At 35.3% G+C, this 21,311-nt stretch overlaps 1 protein-coding gene across 6 annotated transcripts in view; it reads left to right on the top strand.

The window, feature by feature from the left end:
- The window catches only part of dlg4a (discs, large homolog 4a (Drosophila)), a 226,871-nt gene that overhangs the window by 81,645 nt on the left and 123,915 nt on the right, over positions 1-21,311 (top strand). For 2 of the 6 annotated variants that reach the window (XM_009302019.5, XM_009302018.5), the window contains exon 1: positions 14,112-14,356. The exons of the other annotated variants lie outside the window; for them this stretch is intronic. In XM_009302019.5, coding sequence (XP_009300294.1) covers positions 14,240-14,356 — 117 coding nt within the window. In that variant the 5' untranslated portion in view covers positions 14,112-14,239. Of the gene's footprint in view, positions 1-14,111; positions 14,357-21,311 lie in introns of those variants that run through there. 6 annotated transcript variants of the gene reach the window in all.

Below are 21,311 nucleotides of genomic sequence, written 5' to 3'. Positions count from 1 at the left end.
GTGTGTGTGTGTGTGTGTGTGTGTGTGTGTGTGTGTGTGTGTGTGTGTGTGTGTGTGGGCATTAAATGTTATATACTGCTCGACTATAGCCAGCTGAAGACCGGTTTACAGCACACTGACTGACACAGACGAGCAATAGACACTGTGTTGGGTGTTATTGGATCTGTGTGTGTGTCAGAGCCTGTTTTCCCCAATTGACCATGATGAATTGGTGTTTGCAGAACGTCTCAGAATGTGTAATCTGGTGTTTGTCTGAGACTGTCAGTGTAGATTAACCTGAACACTAACACTTGACTGACAGGGCAGGCATCTCTGAACTAACATTCTCACAGAAATGTTCAAAAATATCTGGTGTTTAAAGTGTTAATTCACTCAAAAATTAAAATGTAGTGACTATTTACTTACTTTTGTGTGTTTAAACCTTTCTGTGTGGAGTTTGCATGTTCTCCCCGTGTTGGCGTGAGTTTCCTCCGGGTGCTCCGTTGTCACAGTCCAAACACATGCGCTATAGGGGAATTGGGTAAGCTAAATTGACTGTAGTGTATGAGTGTGTGTGTGTGAATGAATGTGTATAGGTGTTTCCCAGTACTGGGTTGCAGCTGGAAGGGCATCCGCTGTTTAAAACACATGCTGGATAAGTTGGCGGTTCATTCCGCTGTGGATATTACTTTAAGAGCACAGAGCACTAAATTATCCGTAGTGTATGCTGGATAAGTTGTAAGTTCATTCTGCTGCAATACTGTCAACCCTCGCGTTTTTCCCGGGATTCTCTCGTAATTTACCGTTCTATCCCGCTATCATCCCGTAAAGGTGTTTTCCCGTATTTCTCCCGTATTTTCAGACTTTCTCTGAACAGCCGAGCCTCACTATACGCAACCCGTACCGCCGAACCACCAGGGGTCGCCCCTGCTCTTGAATGTTAGTCTGTTCTGTGCTTTCGCTTTGTTTAGGAATGAAAACACTTATAAATAAAAAATAAAAACGGCGCGATTCCCTTTCCTTTTCATTACTGGTGCCGTCACTCATCCTATTCAATCGTCAAAACAGTAATATAATTGTGCTTGACTGTAAGCTGACGCGCTCCATAGTGATAAACAGATGCTGTTTCCCAAACAGATTCTGTACACGCGATTTGAAGCGGAGAGAAAGTCTGGCTTTTGGGTGCGTGTTTAAACAGACATACACAGATAATTAATAATAATAACATATAAAGATGTCGATCTTGGTGGGTTTTTTTTCCAAACACAACTAATTTCGTCTTAAATGAGCATAAAAGTTAGGAAAGCAGTTGAATGCCTTCATTATAACGTTAGATGTGTGCATTTTTAAAGTGACACCTTTTATTTAATGTAATAAAAAATCTTAATGAGAGATTCATTCGTTGCTCTTTAATCAGAATGTGTAAGTTATACAGTGGAGAAACGGCTAATGACATTTGCTAGTTTGAGTCTATTTCATTATAATAGCTATTATATATATATATATATATATATATATATATATATATATATATATATATATATATATATATATATATATATATATATATATATTAATATATTAAAAATTAATATAAATTTGATAAATTAATATTAAAATTTTAAATTTTAAAATAAATTAATATATTATATATTAAAATACACATTACATTACATTAATTGTAATAAGCTGAAGTGTTTGCTAATGTATTTGCTGCTAATGTATATATTTATTTTTCTTTTGTTAATAATAATTTTAAAACATTTTACTGACCATTTAGCTGTTGTTAACAATGAGACAGCTCCAAATGAACATATTTAGTCATTTGGGTAAGACTAAGCCCAAAAGATAATGAATGAGATCAGGGGCGTAGATTTAAGCCTGATTTATACTTTTGCGTCAGGTGACCGGCGTAACCCACGGCGCAGGCAACGCGCGTGGCTGTGCATTTATACTTCTGCGCGCTGTCTCTGCCGGTCTGCATTAACACTTCCGAAACGCTAGTTGGCAGTGAGGTGTAAATGTTCCTCTGTGTCAAGTTTCTTCGCTACTTTTTTGCATTTCCTGAACACTTCCGGGATGTACAAGTGGCTCAAACTCGCTCATTTTGAGGCAGGAACCGGCGGACGTGCAACAACTTTAACTATGAGGTAAACACAAAACAAAACTTTCCATCCGGAGCTCCTTCACGGGACTCCACACTTGTAAACAATCGCTCGCGCGGCGTCGCGCCATTCGCGCGCCTCTCGGTCCCGCCCAGACTCGTCAGCGCTACCAAGCCGACCAATCACAGAGCTTATGCTACGCGTCGTTGCGACGTGTAGTTACATTTTTTGAGAGGTGCACGTCAGTGACGGCGATGGCCACGGCGAAGGGCTATGCGTCAGCGCCGTAGCATACGCCGGTGTTTGACGCAGAAGTATAAATCAGGCTTTAGGGTGGACCGAGGGGACGCATCCCCACTAATATCCATAGACCATTGATATTTCCCCACCAATAATTTTATCGACTTAAAAAAAAAATTGCTCTCTTCCCTCTCGCCCTGCAAACGGGAGGGAGCCCTGGACTCGAGGATCTCATGAGCTCAGGTCTCAGCATGCCAAACGCTCTATAATCAATCATCAGCTCAGTGTGCACTCTTGAAGCAAAATAAGAACATATTTCAGTAAATCAGTTGTTTAATTACCAACATTATTCACAAAATCCTCATTAAGGGTGAGTAAACGATGACGATATTTATATTTTAGTGTAAAACATCCCTAAGGCAATAAATTTTCAAGTCTATCTGTCTTTACATAAATGATGCAGCTCTGTCGGTCTTGTTGTATGTGTTCCTCCAGAAATGTATCTTATACAGTATCTGTTGCAGTTTAATATGCTTTTTTTTTAACAAACGTGCCCTTAATGAATATTTTATTAGCTTGTTTTCATGCAGAATTCTTCCTGTGGTGTTATTGTGAACTGTTTATTGCATTTAATGGCGCGTCTGCAGATGCTGTTGCCTGGACTGAACAATGAATACATTCTTATTGATTTGTGGGTGTGTATGCATGGGATATCCGCTTATAAAGACTGACATACAAACACACACACACACACATATATATATATACACACATATACAGTCATACAGGCTGCCAACTCATACCCGCTAGGGAATCCCCGCCCCTGCAGATGTTGCCATGACAACGCTTTCCAGGCTAGGAGTCCCCCTTTCTGCACTCTTTCACTTGGATGGGGAAAATATTACAGGAACTGCCAGCTGCAGAGTTTGCTGTCCTTCAGCAAAGCGGTTTGAGCAGTAAATGTGTAGGAGATCAACAAAAATCATGCTGAAATCAGAATTGATGGGTGTTAGTATGAGGTGACGTCAAAATAATCCTTGATTTATTTAGCTGGAAGTAAAAATCTCCAAGCTTTGGATGTTTATATATCTTCTAAATGTGACTTTTGTCATTGTTTTGGGGCACACTGTAGTTTATAGTTTATTTTGAGGGATGTAAATCATAATAATCGTCTTAATGTATTTCCTATTTTATATTTTTGATTTCTGTAGCTTGTGAGAAGCCAAAAAGCTTTACATATTGATGAATTATGTTATGATAGCTGTTTTAACGTTAAGCTATGAATGAATTGCCTCTTGTTTCAGTTAAGCAGGAAATGCTCATGGGCCATTGACAGCACCACATTGAAATGGCCTATACGTAAACTTAAATGTCATTGCAGACTGAATCTGAAGTTTTCATCTGAAATGTTTGCACGTTAAAAAATAAATCCGGTAAAATCCAGTTAAAAAATAAATCTGATCTCATGCTGTGCAAATTGCATTTACACTCTCATAAAAAAAAATTGGATCAGTTTTATTCTCTCTTTTTTTTTTTTTTGCTTTCGTAAAAAGTGTTTTTGAGAGGTGTCTAAAATTAAAAGCTACGCTAACATCCAGAATGCTGTGGATTACAATGGAATGGATGAACACAATATTCAGACTTTCTTTTCCTTCTCTGAAGTCACCATGAAATGGAAGTTATCGTTTGTCCCATGTTGTGATGTACATCTAATTGAAACCGTCCTGAAATGAGAAAAAACATGTAGGAAGATTGACGAGTGGATGAAATCAGGGCAGAAACAAGACATAGCCACACCCCAAAGGACTGATAGCCCAGCCCTAAATGGCTGGTAGCTCCTGCCTAAATGACTGATAACTCTGGCCAAAATTACTAAAAGCCCCGCCCTAAAGGACTGATAACTCGGGCTTAAATGACTGATAGCCCCGCCCAAAAGGACTGATAACTCGGGCTTAAATGACTGATAGCCCCGCCCAAAAGGACTGATAACTCTGGCCTAAATGACTGATAGCCCCGCCCAAAAGGACTGATAACTCAGTCTGGCCTAAATGACTGATAGCCCCGCCCAAAAGGACTGATAACTCGGGCTTAAATGACTGATAGCCCCGCCCAAAAGGACTGATAACTCTGGCCTAAATGACTAATAGCTCCGCCCCAAAAGGACTGATAAGTCTGGCCTAAATGACTGATAGCCCCACCCTAAAGGACTGATAACTCTGGCCTAAATGACTGATAGCTCCGCCCCAAAGGGACTGATAAGTCTGGCCTAAATGACTGATTGTTTCGCCCTAAATTGCTAATAGTTACGCCCTAAGGGACTGATAGTTGCACCTTATATGACTGATAGCTCCGCCCTAAAGGACTGATAAGTCCGGCCTAAATGACTGATAGTTCCACCCTAAATGACTGATAGCTCAGCCCTAAAGGATTGATAGTTCTGCCCTAAATGACTGACAGCCCCACCCTAAATGACTGATAGCTCCTCCCTAAATGACTGATACTTCCTCCCTAAATGACTGATAGATCCGCCCTTAAGGACTGTTAACTCCTCCCTAAATGACTGACAGCCCCACCCTAAATGGCTGCTAGCTCTGCCCTAAATGAGTGAAAGTTCCACCCTAAATGACTGATAACTACACCCTAAAAAACTAATTGCTCCACCCCTAAATGACTGATAGCTCCACCCCTACACTGCAAAAAATGCTTTTCTTGCTTAGATTTTTGGTCTTGTTTCTAGTCTAAATATCAAAAATTTCTCAAGAAGCATTTTCTAGACAAGCAAAACATATTGTCTTGTTTTAAGAGATAAAATGCCAATATTAAGTCAGTTTTTCCTTAAAACAAGTAAAATAATCTGCCAATGGGGTAAGCAAATTAATCTTGTTTTTTCTTTTGACGTAAGAATATTTAGCTTACCCCATTGGCAGATTATTTTGCTTGTTTTAAGGAAAAACTCACCTAATTTTGGCATATTATTTCTGAAAACAAGACTATATGTTTTTCTTGTCTAGAAAATGCTTCTTGATTTAGGAATTTTAAGATATTTGGACTAGAAACAAGACAAAAAATCTAAGTAAGAAACGCATTTTGTGCAGTGTAAGGAACAATAGCTCCACCCTAATTGACTGATAGCTCCACCCTAATTGACTGATAGCTCCACCCCTAAGGAACAATAGCTCCACCCTAAATGATTGATGAAAGACTGCTAGATTCACCTTTCAGATCTTTACAAAACTGCAGACTCTAAACAGGAAGCAGATGGTTCGTCACTTCTGGACAAACCTAAATGCACTTCCACAGAACTTGTTTTTCCATTTCAGTGCACGAGTTTTCCATAGTTTTTATTTTTATGTAAACTTCAGCCTGATTTAAATTTAAAAGCTGATCAATGATGTACTGAATGCTCAAACACCATTTACATGTTCAAAACCTTTATAAGTTTATAAGGTATTTAGAGGAATGCAGGAAACCTGTAACCATTGACTTCTATAGTATTTGTTTTACCTACTATGGAAATCAACAGCTACAGGCTTTCAGCTTTCTTTTAAGTATGTTCTTTAGTGTTAAACAGAAAATAACAACCTGAGACAACTTGAGGGTGAGAAAATAATGAGATTTTAATTTTGAGGTGGATTAATTGTTTAAGTAACAAATTATCTAAATGGCCTTTTTCTATGTTCCCTGTAAATACTGAAAGCTGTGCATGAGGGTGAGGGAGATGTGTTTGTTGCAGCCTTCACATTATGGCATGCTTTGTTTCCAAGCATATCGATATCCATGGAAACTGAGTGATCCATTGGAAAGACACACACAGTTAACACCACACAAACCTGGACCTCTGCCCACAACTGCCAAGACCAACAGCTTTTCTGCTATACGAAGACTTTAACTACTCTGAGTCTGTAGGAAGATTATTGTTCGAGTCCCAGCTGGGTCACATGACATTTCTGTATTTGCATGTTCTCCCTATGTTGGTGTGGGTTTTCCCCAGGTGCTAGGGTTTCCCCGCATGACACATGCGCTGTAGGTGAACTGAATGAACTAAATTGGTTGTAGTGTGTGTGTGAATGTGAGAGTTTATGGGTGTTTCCTAGTACTGGGTTGCAGCTGGAAGGTCATCCATTGCGTAAAAATTGTGCTGGGTAAATTGGCGGTCCATTCCGCTGTGGCAACCTCGGATTAATAAATGGACTTATCCGAAAAGAAAATAATTAAATGAATACAAAAGAAAGTAATTAGCTCCGGACACCTGTGTGTACTTGAGTGTAACTCCATTCATTCATTCATTCATTCATTCATTTTCTTTTCGACTTAGTCCTTTTGTTAATCAGGGGTCACCACAGCGAAATGAACTTATCCAGCATATGTTTTACGCAGCAGATGCCCTTCCAGCTGCAACCCATTACTGGGAAACACCCATACACTTCCACCCACACATTTACATTCATACACTACGTACAATTTACCTTATTCCCCTATAGCGCATATGTTTGGACTTGAGGGGGAAACCGGGGGCACCCACGCCAACACGGGGAGAACATGCAAACTCCACACAGAAATGCCAACTGACCCAGCTGAGGCTCAAACCAGTACTCTTCTTGCTCTAAGGCGACAGTGCTACTCACTGCACCACAGAGCGCAGAGTAACTTAACATCTACTACAATCACCTTGAGAGCAGATGGAAACTTTCTTTGGCTTTCTTAAAACATGAATTATAAGAAACGCGTGGGCTCCTAATTTGCAAATGCCACACAGTTTAACACTTTATTAACATGTGGAGTGACATTCACATTTTGAAAGTGACTTTAAGTGATTGTTCACCCAAAAAACTGAAAATTCAGCCATCGTTTTCTCATCATTCACTCGTCAGAAACCTGTTAAAGTTTCTTTCTTCCATTAAACACAAAAGAAGACATTTAAAAACATGCCGAAAACCTGTAACCATTGACTTCCATGTTATTTGTTTTTTCATTTCTATAGGTCAGGGGTTATAAGGGTTTCTTAGTTTTTTCAAATGAACTTATTTTATGCTTAACACACAGGCCCGTAGGTAAACAGTCCCACCAACTGTATATTAAGTGGCCTTAACTAATATGTACTTACACAGGAGTTAATAGTTTGTTACTTATTGTGTAAATACATGTATTTACTGTGTACTTATGCTTGATTAAATGCATGTATGTAATTACCAGTGGCGCAAAAAGGGGGTATGCAGTATATGCGGCGCATAGGGGCGCCACACATGGGGGGGCGCCATTGTGCCAAAACTATTTTTGAAATTATCCTTACTAAAAGTTTCAAATAAAATAAATAAATAAATAAATATGTTTTGTTAAAAATGTTTTTTTTTTGCATTTTGTATGAGTATAATATTGTATTTTAATAAATAAAAAATTATACCATGAGTTGCATACGTTGGCACACACATTTTAATTCAAAATCAACACAATAACATGCAGTCGCAGAGCCAAGTGTAAAGTGTTCATGTAAATGTGACTTTAGATTTTTTTTTACAATTTTTATCAAAATAAAACTGTCAAATCATACATACAGTACAGTTGAGGTCAAAAGTTATAAGATTAATCTGAATTTTTTCTTTCTTTATTATTATTTATTATTAATTATTTAATTATTTTGCCTAAATAAGAGGGATCACACAAAATGTATGTTTATGTAAGTACAGACCTATTTCACATAAACCGATATTTCAGATAAAATATTTGGATTAAAAATTCACCTATATAAATATTATATACTTGATTATAATGATTCTTAACCCTGTTAAAGTTGACACATGAACAAATTGTCCGAATATTCAAATTTTTTGGAACTGAAATGTTTTTAATCCTTCTATCAAGATCCATTTTATACAATATACATGTTTTTATAAATTTATTATGTGTCATATTGATACATCAGGCCTTTTGGTAACTTTTTTTGTTCAAAACTATTTTATTTTAGTTACAAAACTTCAACCCGCATACCTCTCAGTATATGTGTAGTTGCGCCCCTGGTAATTACATCTGTAATTAACTTTTGTAGTTACATTTTTAAATACACTGTTGACCATCCCTTACACCACAGGTGTCAAACTCAGTTCCAAAAGGGCTGCAGCTCTGCACAGTTTAGTTCCAACCCTAATTAAACACACCTGATCAAACTAATTGAGTCCTTCAGGCTTGTTTGAAACCTACAGGTAAGTGTGTTGGAGCAGGGTTGGAACTAAACTGTGCAGGGCTTCGGCCCTCCAGGAATTGAGTTTGACACCCCTGCCTTACACATTAACCCACCCTTAAACCTACCCATGCCACCAAACCTGTCCATAACCCAACCCCTTTCCCAACTCAAGAGCACCACAAGTGTTCTCAAATACATTATAAACACAGTAAGTACATTGTATTTATTTTTTTGATGTAAGTACATAGTAGTTAAGGACACTTAATATAAAGTGGGACCAGCTAAACTAACAAAGGTCCAGAATTTGCCATTGGTGCAGATTTTTTGCCACTATAATCTCATTTAACCTATTTTGACTGCTCTGTCATCATAAATTGTGAAAATAACCCATCGAAGGTTTTAAGAACATGCACAATATGACATAAGGGAAGTCAGCTGTCACTATTGGCATACTGTTGTTAAAAAAAACAAAACATTTTACAAGTATAGCCTAACTTCTAAATCTTGATCCTTGTTCTTGAGAGAGAAAAAAATGACCAATGAAAAGGTCTGAAGCACCAAAAGCAGCCTGTAATGTTAATGTTTAATACTAATTAGGCTGCGTAAAAACAATCCAAAATCAAACAAAAAGTTTTCAGGGCTAGCTTAAATAATGTGTCGGTGCTCTTTGTGAAAGGGATTCATCAGAATAAACATCAAAATCAGTCCAAGGCACTCAAGAAATGTGGAAAAAATAATAAAAAGCCTCTGGCTGTTTCTTAAAGCTGCGGCTACATCCGCTTACCCTGATGAAGTCAAGTGTTATCAAAATGTGTAGGCGCAGTTTTAAGAAATGGCCATGTCAGTAAAGTAAATTTTTTTCACAGTTTTCGAGTGCCTTAGACTGACTTTTGCTGTCTATATACTAATTACACTCCAAAAAACGTTGAGTTATTTATTTAACCCAATGGTTGAGTTAAACATATTTGGTGCTTTGTTGGGTTATTTTTTTTAACCGTTATTAGGTTATTTATTAATAACTCAACAAGTTCAGGTAAATATTTGGTGCTTTGTTGGGTTATTTTTAACCGTTGTTAGGTTATTTATTAATAACTCGACCAGTTGGGTTAAAAATTGAAATTTCAATAGTCGACTGACACAGAACAGCTGTATTAATATGCGTGATGTTGTTTTTGTATTATAAAGTTCATTTAAGCAATAACACAATAATAGTGTTATTTTTTTTTAAATCAAATTACCTTTCTGTGTTGTGTTTTTATAACTGTTTCACCATTCCAGACCATCTTTAGGAAGTGTTGGGATGTGGGTAAAATGCTGTGTACATTGTGGATACTGAGTGAAGCCAGCTGCAGCTGCTGGACAGTCTCTACAGCACACAGAGCTCCATATTCTGCTCAATCAACACGCGATTTTCTGCTTGCACAGTTTATACCTGTCTGCTCTTGGTTCTGTTTCTTCATTGTTTGTGATTCTTGATTTATTTTAACAAAAGTGTCTGAAGCTAAAATGTAATGAAAAAAATATTTGTGAATACTGTGCGTCATTTATTTACACAATCATAATTATAAAACTAATAGTAGTACTAGTAATGATAGTAACACCATAATGGAAAAAAATGCATTTAATCAAAATAACCCAGTGCGTTGGGTTAAATTTATATAACCCAATGTATTGGGTTAAAATAACCCAGTTGGGAAGGTGCTATAATAACCTAGTTGGGTTATATGTTAGGGTATTTTTTACCCAACTACTTTAACAGAGTTGGCTGTTGTTAGTTTTCAAGAGAGGCTAGAAGAAACTCGTAAAGCTCTTTATATTTGTTTATTATAAATCTTTAGGAAATATTTTGGTACATCAAAAATGGAGGATACAACAAGCTAATCCAGTTAAAAAAATGCTTTAAATGCCACTTATTGGAGTGTTTAAACAATAATTGAATAGAAAATTAGGTGAATAACTGCTAATTAGTCCACATTTTGAGAAATAAGTACCACCACTTTCACCACCCTGCTGAAAAATCCAGCTTAAACCAGCCTAGGCTGGTTGGCTGGTTTTAGCTGGTCAACCAGGCTGGTTTTAGAGGGGTTTTGGCCACTTCCAAGCTGGTTTCCAGCCATTTCCAGCCTGGTCTTACCTGGTCAGGCTGGGAGATGACCAGCTAAAACCGGCTTGACCAGCCTAGCCAAGCTGAGATTCCAGCCAAAACCAGCTATATCCAGCTTAAACCAGGCTGGTCAAGCTGGTTTTAGCTGGATTTGGCTGGTCATTTTCCAGCCTGACCAGCTAAGACCATGCTGGAAATGGCTGGAAACCAGCCTGGAAATGGCCAAAACCCCTCTAAAACCAGGCTGGTCAACCAGCTAAAACCAGCCAATCAGCCTATGCTGGTTTAAGCTGGATTTTTCAGCAGGGCAGGCTGGCTACGGGCCTGACACAATAAAGAAACTCCAACTTGACGGAGAGTAGCCTATATAGTGAGTCAATTTTGGGGTAAACCAAGGGTCTTTAAGCATCCAAATACTTTAGGGGCCATCGTATGTCCGCGTCTCGAGCTGATTCTTGTTTTTCTGTCAGTAACATTGTTTTGTGATCATTTTTACGTGATGCGCGGAATGTACTGGCGCCACCGCGCAGCCGCAGAGTGTGTCTGCTGTACAGTGACGTCACTGGCGTCCGCAGTCGCTCCTGAGATGAATTCACAATCCTGTTCATCTGGATCTCCAGCGCTTCCGAGCGAGACACGGACTGTCACAGCTCGCGCAAGAGCGTAGGAATCAGCAAGTGAGTCGTTTGTTAAAATAAACAACGAAATGGATAAAATATATAAAGAAAACGCGCTGAGAAAAAGAACTGTGCCTGCGAATGACGTGCGCGGGCACGCTGACGGACGGCCACTGCGTGCTGACGCCACTAGAGGGCGCTGTACGCTCATTATCAGTTTGTTTAAACCTCCAAACACCTCACCAGACTTGCCAATCTGCATTCTTATTTATGTTAATTCGTACTGTTGCAGTTTAGTGAGATATGTATGCTGAAATGGGAAGAAAAAAATCATCATCATCATCATGACAATTTTAATTTATTATTTTTTTTTCTGTGTGAGAGTTTTTTAAGCTAAATACAAAAAATGTCTTATTTAAGTCTGTCATGGTAAGCAAATTGCTTTTTTATATAGTTATAATTTTATTTTATTGCTTGGTTTTTGTTGTGATTTCCATTTAATTCCAGTGTGTTTCAGTGGACAACACAAACAAGTCAACTGAGGAAATAATAAAGGAAATAAAGAAATAAAACTGAGGAATAAAGAAAATTAAAAGCTTTAAAATATAGAAGAGGTGGTCAACATCTGAAGTTTATCAAAACTATTATTATTATTATTATAAAATATTAATGTTTTAATCAATAACAAATATTGATATTGTAAAAAATATTGGCATAAGTCATTACACAATTTGGTTTTAGGACCAGCTTTGATGAAAGGGTTTGCTTTACTTCAAATGTTGACTGTATAATTTCATAACATTTATTATTATTATTATTTTTACAGCGTATTCTCTGCAGAAACATATTAAATCACAAGAAATTAATGCATTAATCTTCAAATAGTGAAACAATTTCTCTGTATGGCCGTGTGGTGCATCACAACTCTACCTGCTTTATAGCAGCGATAAAGTTGTGTGATTTGATTAGTATATACATTTAACAAATTGTTAAAAATAACTAAATAACATATAAAAATTCAAAATAAAGCGTGATATTTTAATTAGGAATAGAATTATTTAATATTATTATTGTTAACAGGCAGTTTATTTGAGTGTGTTTTAATAAACGACATAAATAAATTTGGGAAGTAAAATGAGAATAAAAAAGTCAAATAAAATATAGTAGCCAAGATCTGAAATTTATTAAAAATATCATTACTTATAAAAACATTATATAAAATTATAAGTAATAAATCAATGAATATTTGTATTGTATGTTATTGTAAAAAAATGGTATTTGTTATTATTAGTCATTTGGTTTTAGGAGCAACTTTGATGAAAGAGTTTGATTTAATTCAAATGTTGACTGTATAATACGATGAGACATTTTTGCAGTGTATTCTCTGCCAAAACATATTAAATCACAAGAGATGATTGCATTAAACTTCAAATCGTGAAACAACAATAGCTCTGTATGGCCATGGGGTGCATCACAACTCCACCTGCATCATGGCAGTGATAAAATTAAGTGATTTACCGAATATATTTACATTAAAAAAATATTTAAATAATTAAATAACATAAACAAATTAAATCAAGCATGACAGTTTAATTGGGAATAAAATTGTACAATATTATTATTGGCAACAGGCTTTCCAGTTTATTCCAGTGTGTTTGAATAAAAAACATTAGTCAATATGGAAAGTAAAATGGAAAAAAAAAAAAAAAAAAAAAAAAATATATATATATATATATATATATATATATATATATATATATATATATATATATATACTGTATAGTAGTCAAGATCTGATTTTTCTCAAAATTATAATTGATGTAAAAAAAAAAAAAAAAAAAAATATATATATATATATATATATATATATATATATATATATATATATATATATATATATATATATATATAACTTAATAACATTAGCAAATTTAACTAAGCATGATATTTTAATAAAATAATACAATATTGGTAAAATTGTAATATCTTCCTGTAAAATTTTAATTTTTTTCCAAACAGTGAAATTTAATAGAGAGATAAAAAAACAAACATTAAATAATTACTTTCTATTAACTAATATATATATATATATATATATATATATATATATATATATATATATATATATATATATATATATATATATATATATATATATATATTGTTTGCTATGATGACAGTACACAATATTATACTAGTTATTTAGCAAGATATTGGTATTCAGCTTAAAGTGCATTTAAAATAATTAGTATTAATATTGATAGATGAATTTAAACAAGTATTTCCGCTAACAACATTGACCAAAAATTATTTTTAAATATTTAAAAAAATACATTTATTCCGACCAAACTAAAAGAAATAAGAAATATTTAATAATAATAATAATAATTATTATTATTATAATTATAAATAATAATAATAGTAAATATTCCCTTGTTCTGTTAAACATCACTTAAAACAAGTATTAAAATTTTACAGGAGGGCTAATAATTTTGCTTTTAAGGGTATATAATTAGTTCAGCAGTGTTAAATTACTTTAGTAATTAATTAATAATTTTTTTTTTTTTTTTTACGACGGCGCTTTTCTGTGACTTTCACCGAGCAGCCAAATCAGTTTCCCGCCAAAAAAATGTAAAGCTGTTCAAGTGTCAGGAAAAGCGCTACATAAATGTAAGGAATTATTAATTATTATTTAATAATGTGCGGTTCATTCCGCGGTGGCGACCCCGGATTAACAAAGGAACTAGCCGACAAGAAAGTAATTGAATGAATGAATTATTTAATAATGCTAATTAAGCGTCATCGACTGAGAGCCAGAGATTCACAGTCCACTGGTTGGCGTAGTTCACACCATCATTGTTTATGTAGTGCGGTCACTAACTCCTCCCGCCAGTTCTTCATCATCGTCCTCTTCATCTGCTCAGCATCAGCAGCTCTGAGGATGGAAGAGTTTCAGCGCCGCTCCACTAATTAAACGCTCATATCACGGCTGTTTTATCGCCGTGTTTTTGTGTCTATGGGTGTCGACGTGATGTCTCCTCCTCTGAGAAACCTCAAGTGCTTTTCTCCGGTGATGTGCCAGTGTAAACTTATATGTAGCAACCGCACGCTTTCGCTTATGTTTGGCTGCAAGGTAAGCCGGGACTCTCTCTTCATTTCATTCCTTTCTGTGGACATGAGGCGGCATGTCAATGAAAAATAGCAAGCTTTTTTGGTTTTTAAAAGATGTCTAATAGATGTCTGACAGACGTCTAAACATAGTCAGCGCATTAGTAGACATCTAAATACTTTAATAGACGTCAATTAGACATCTAAACGTTGACGGCTTGGCAAAACAAGGGTACATTTGGCTTGTCAGTGAAAATCTAATCCATGCAGACAATATTAAAATCTTTTTTTGCAGTTATTCGAGGTTTAAATACTGCATTTTAGTGACTTTATTAATTTAAGTGACATTATTAAACATTTTAGGATTAGCTTGTCGGGTGGTTATCATCACTACACTTTTTGATGCAACAAAAATACTTCCTAGATTTTTGTCGAAGTGCTCATCATGCTATTTTTTTGTTTTCAAAAAGGTATGTTTATTCACAAATGTGCATTTAAACTGTAAATTATTAATTGATTATATAATTTAAAGAGATTAAATAATTAAAAACACGAAAAATACCTATTTTAAAAATGCAAATTTATAATCGTCCATAATAAAAACAAAAAAGGGAATCTGTTAAAACTTGTTTTAAATTAAAAACTAGCCTATAGGTAAATAAGAAACTGGCCAGCTCATTTCCCCAGTCAGAATATGTCCATTTAAATAATAAAAGTCTTCTATTATTGGGTATTTCATTGGTTATTCTGCTTAAAACCTTCTTCAATTAGTCATCTAAAGGTTAGACGCTTGTCTAAAACAAGACTAAATTTGGTCTGCCAGTGAAAATCTAGACATACAGACCCCTAGCCAGCCTATTAAAACCATTTTTGAAGTTATTCGAGGTATAAATACTGCATTTGAGTGACATTAATAATTTTAGTGACGTTATTAATCATTTTAGGATTAGCTTGTCGGGTGGTTATCATTACCAGGCTTTTTGATGCAACAAACATTTTTGTCAAAGTGCTTATCATACTAGTCTTTGTTTGCAAAAATGTATGTTTATTTACAAATGTGCATTTAAACTGTAAATTATTAGAGTTTTATGTATAATGTAATAAGATTAAATCATGAGAAATACGAAAAAATACCTATTTTAAAAATGCTAATTTATTATCCATAATAAAAACAAACAAACCACAAAAAAAATAATAATAATAAAAATTGGGAATCTTTTAAAACTTGTTTTAAATGACAAACTAAAGCCTGCAAATAACAAACTGGTCAGCTCATTTCCTCAGTCAGAATTTGTCCATTTAAATAATAAAATCCTTCTATTATTGATTATTTTATTGGTTATTCTTCTTAAAACCTTCTTCAACTGGTTATTTTCACAATTTATGATGGCACACTGTGAAAAATGGGACAAATGAGCTCATATAGGAGCCAAATTCTGGACTTTGTCAGAAGCGGGGTGAACCACAAGAACCCCCTGTCTACGAGCCTGACATAAGAATACAAAGCCCTGTATTTGATGACTAGTCTACTTTAGGGCTATTACATTTTAGATTTGGGCTTTTCTCTATTAGATCTTCACTGACATCCTGAATTTAGTCATTGAGGTAAAGTTGCTGCTATTTGCATATTCGTTCATTTAGAGGTGCCGTATTGTTTACCACACTAATTTAAATATTGCGTCTGAAATCGCATCTAAGAACAACATTAGCACTATTTAATTAACTTTTAAATGTAGTCATTGAATAATTGGCTGCAAAAATGATGTCCCTATCTAGAATTTGCAAGTAATACTTTTTTGAAATGAAATTATTAAAGAGAAAGTCCGAACGTGCGGATATAAAACCAACTTTATGCCACCTCAGTGATTAGCTTCACTCTAAAAAATATGGGGTTATTTGTGCTACCCAAATCTTGGGTTGAGGCATTTGGGTAATTTTGGGGGGTTATTTTCAGAGTCTTGGGTTGTTTCAACCCAGCTCTTTGGGTCAAATCAGCTCACAGCAGGGGCTGACATGGGATATCACATATTGTGTACTATTTTGTTTAAATGCAATTAAAATAGTGTAAAATACACACAAATTCCTTGCATTTTCAGATGATTAAAATGAGATTCATGCCTATAGCAACCCTTAGTCAGACCTTTCTGAAATAAATAATTTCTTACTACCTTTTGTACACCTGTAATCAAAACTGCACATCCCCCACCATACTTCAGTGATGCCGAGTCAAAACAACACAATTGCTGGGTCATCTTTCACAGACATTTTTGGATTAAATTAACCCATTATTAAAGTAAAAATAACCAATTATTGCGAAGAAAACCCCAATTTATAGGGTTAAAAATAATAACCCAATTACTTGGGTAAATTTAACCCCTGATGTGTTCTGTCCTATATTTACACAGCAGTAGGGGAAAAACAACCCAATTTGGGTAGTTTTTAACCCTGTGTTTTTTAGCGTATTGTTTTAGCCAAGCCACCTCCATTTGGATTACGTGTATTTGTACGTATTATTAGAGTTTTATGTATAATGTAAAGAGATTAAATCTTTAGAAATACAAAAAAGTACCTATTTTAAAAATACTAATTTATTATCTATAATAAAAACAAACAAACAAACAAAAACAAACAAACAAACAAACAAACTTAACAACAAACAAACTTGTTAAAACTAGTTTTAAATGACAAACTATAGCCTGTAGGCAAATAACAAACTGCTCAGCTCATTTCTTCAGTCAGAATTTGTCCATTTACATAATAAAATCTATTATTGGTTATTTTATTGGTTATTCTTTTTAAAACCTTCTTCAATTGGTTATTTTCACAATTTATGATGGCACACTGTCAAAAATGGGACAAATGAGCTCATATAGGAAAAACAACCCAATTTGGGTAGTTTTTAACCCTGCGTTTTTAGTGTGTTGTTTTAGCCAAGCCGCCTACGTTTGGATTACGTCAATTTGTACGTCTATTAAACACAAAAGTGCATGGTGGGATGCTTTTACTCAGAAAATAAATAGACATTTTGGTTGGTTAAAAGAATTAAGTGAATGAATGTGGACTGTGTTGTGTGTGTGTGTGTAAATGCGCGCGTTCATGACATACTGTACCTCCCCGCTACAGTACAGTAGAGTACAGTACAGTAGAGGGGCGTGATTTGTGGTTGGATGCCATAGAAAGCCACCTGTCTCTTTGCAGATGCACACATGCGTAAACATTGGATGCTGGCAAACACTGTGTGCCAATATGGCTCTCCACAGTACACTATAAGGGCTGAAGGCATACTCTATGAGGCGATGTGAACGTGTAGTGAATGCTAACACAACAGTAGACAGTGCTCAGCATAATTGAGAGTACACCTAATTTTAAAAATGAATATTTTCATCCATTTCTCAGTGAATAGGGGTTATATCTATTGGTGCATTTGAATAAAACTTAAACAGAAATTAAACAGATTATTTACTTAACAGAAATTTAACAGATCATTAAACAGAAATATTTAATAAAATAATATTTTAGTCACAGAACATCTTTAGAAATGGAAAGATAATACATTTAAAGTCATGCAAAATATTGCAAAAATGTACAAACTACAAAATTTAACTAAACTGTATATATACATATATATATATATATATATATATATATATATATATATATATATATATATATATATATATATATATATATATATATATATATATTTTTTTTTTTTTTTCTCTTAATTTTTTCTATGTTACAAAATGTTATTTAATATTTATTCTCTAACATAAATTTGGGCTACTAATTTTTGAACCGTTATTGTGAGTTATTTTGTTAGATTAGCTCCAGATTTGGCTTCAGTACTGACTAATCTAATGTATGTGCACAAATAAAATATTGCGAAGCATCCTATAGAAAAAAAATATTAGAGTGAGAGATTTGTGAGGGGTGCACTTACATTTCTGCAATTTATTGCTGTCTAGAAAATAATAATAAGTATTTACATGATTTTTACACTGCAAAAAGTGATTTTCTTCATCTTGTTTCTAAAGTCTAAATGTCTAAAATCCCTTAAATCATGAAGCATTTTCTAGATAAGCAAAAATACTGGTTTGTTTTAGGTGTTTCTCAATTGAACACACTGTATTTTATTAAAAAAAATTTGTATTTAAAAAAAAAAACATTGAAAATATTAGGTGGTGAAGCCGTGGCGCAGTAGGTAGTGCTGTCGCCTAACAGCAAGAAGGTCGCTGGGTTGCTGGTTCGAGCCTCGGCTCAGTTGGCGTTTCTGTGTGGAGTTTGCATGTTCTCCCTGCGTTCACGTGTGTTTTCTCCGGGTGCTCCGATTTCCCCCACAGTCCAAATACATGCGGTACAGGTGAATTAGGTAGGCTGAATTGTCCGTAGTGTGAGTGTGTGTGAATGTGTATGTGGATGTTTCCCAGAGATGGGTTGCGGCTGAAAGGGCATCCTCAGCGTAAAAACTTGCTGGATAAGTTGGCGGTTTATTCCGCTGTGGTGACTCCGGATTAATAAAGGGACTAAGCCGACATGAAAATGAATGAATGAAAATATTAGGAACAGTGAACATGTCCGGCTAGATAATTAAAGTAAATCATTGACTTCCGCTGTCTTTATTAGTTTCAGACACAAAGATTTCTTTACAACTTGAAAAGGCAACTTTAGATATTAGGGATGCACCAATATGGATTATTTAGCCGAAATAGATAACCGATAATACTTGAGATTTGAAGGCTGATAACCGATATGTTAGCCGATAAATATGAAAATTTTAGAATGTTATATTTTTATACAGTGAACAACTAAATTAACTTCATAAAGTTTTTAAAACAAAAATGTTTTGAGAGATGTTTTGACAGATAAATACGGATAGTGTTTTACTTTAGAAAATGCGGCATAGATTCGTTAGATTCTTTTGAACACATGTTGGTGCTGCTTGTCAATCAGACCACGTTTCTATGTTTGTGCTTGCTGTGAATCGGCAGAAAAATGATCGGTGAAAGGTTTCTGATAAACCTCGGTGAGTTTGGAACTTAAACTGCAGGTGCTGCGTGATGCGCTTGATATAATCATTATAAATATGCAGATCAAACGCAATGCAATCTTACATCAACAACACATGGCAAAGCAACGCATTGATAATAACAAATGATCATATTACAGTAGATTCCAAACAACCCAATGAATTGCTTAGCATTTAGCTATTATGTTTACACATGTTATATTTTTCCTGAGGCAATTTTAACCAAATCACACAATGACATATCTACAATGATAAGGAATATGTTTACTTACTGAGATGTTAACGCACAGCAATACCACACAAAGAAAGGACGGACTTTGAAGGAATAAACAATGTGAGAAAAAAGCTCTGTTATAGTGCACTGGACATGTTCGACCCACGCATGGGCAAGGCCAACGCAACTTGTAGCTTTTGTCATTTAGTGGCTAATTCGTATAAATTCGTACAATCCAATTCATACAATTTTGTACGATTTGCTCATCACCCAATGACGGTTTGGGTTAGGGGTGGGGTTGGGTGCCACGCCTCCTTTATAAAATCGTATTTTTTCGTACAACTGAACTAAACGAATTAGCCACTAAACTGACAAAACGTAAAATACTTACGTTTCCTCGTGAGATCAGGCTGGCAAGGCAGGCAGTTCTATTCAATATGTTAAAGATATCGACCTAATTTTGATATCAGACCGATAACGATAACATCAAAAATAGCACTTATCAGCCGATAACGATACGGCCATCGATATATCGTTCATCCCTATTGCATATCTTTCTTTTCTTTGGATATTAAGCTACTGCACTGTTCAGGTCTACAGCATGCTTGGATGTTGATTTACAAGCGATTTGTTTTTTGAATGTTTCCTGAAACGTGGGCTGACCAGTAGCTTTTGATGTGTGTGGTCTTTTGCTGCTGGAGATGCTGATATAATTTGGTGACAACTTGATTTTTTTTCATGGCAAGGTTGACATTTGCATGGATTTGCTCAGCTGCGGGTGAATGTGCATGTGTTGTGTTGTGTTGTGTTGTTTAAGATGAACTGTGGCTGCAGTTCTGATCCGTTCTGTGTCAGTTCGCTGGGATTTCAGCAGGGTCGATATACTTCCTGTGCAGAAGATTGAGACACAGATAGTGGCTGAGATGATGACCTTGGGAAACATGATGGTGAGGCGCGACTGAATGCACTGAAAAGAGGTAGATGCGCTGTTGAATGCACTAGACACAAGTTATGAGTTACGTGTTTTTTAAACGTATAATCATTCATTCATTTTCTTGTCGGCTTAGTCCCTTTAATAATCCGGGGTCGCCAAAGCGGAATGAACCGCCAACTTATCCAGCACGTTTTTTACGCAGCGGATGCTCTATCAGCCGCAACCCATCTCTGGGAAACATCCACACACACACACACACTACAGACAATTTAGCTTACCCAATTCACCTGTACCATGTTATTGGACTGTGGGGGAAGCGACTTTCTTTCTGTGATGCGACAGCACTACCGACTGTGCCACTGCGTCGCCTTAAACGTATGTATACATTAATATGTATGTATTCATGTATGTAAGTATTTACTATATCATTTTTGCATCGAATTACAAAAAACGCTTTCGCAAGGTGTTTGTAAAGCAGTGTCTATGGGGGCTGGACAGTAAATTTGACGTTATTCTCTTTTTTGGCTGCTGTTATCAGTGTTTTTTTCCTTTTTCTGAAAGTCTTGATTAAGAAATAGGATTGTAAATATATATATATATATATTTGTTGTGCTCGCCTATTCACTGCACTTTTAAGTTTATCAACTATGACGACTTCTGCTACAGAGGAACCCAGAAATGTGAGAAAAAAAAGGCTCAATTGTGCCTCACTGCACAATATCTTTATTGGCATAGATGCTGGCAGACGCTTGAACTCCCTTGACTGAAATGACTCTCATTAAAAAAATTGTTTTGACATATATATA

The sequence above is a fragment of the Danio rerio genome, chromosome 5 (genome assembly GCF_049306965.1).
Source record: "Danio rerio strain Tuebingen ecotype United States chromosome 5, GRCz12tu, whole genome shotgun sequence".
Lineage (NCBI taxonomy): Eukaryota > Metazoa > Chordata > Actinopteri > Cypriniformes > Danionidae > Danio > Danio rerio.
This window is presented reverse-complemented; position numbering and strand designations above follow the sequence as displayed.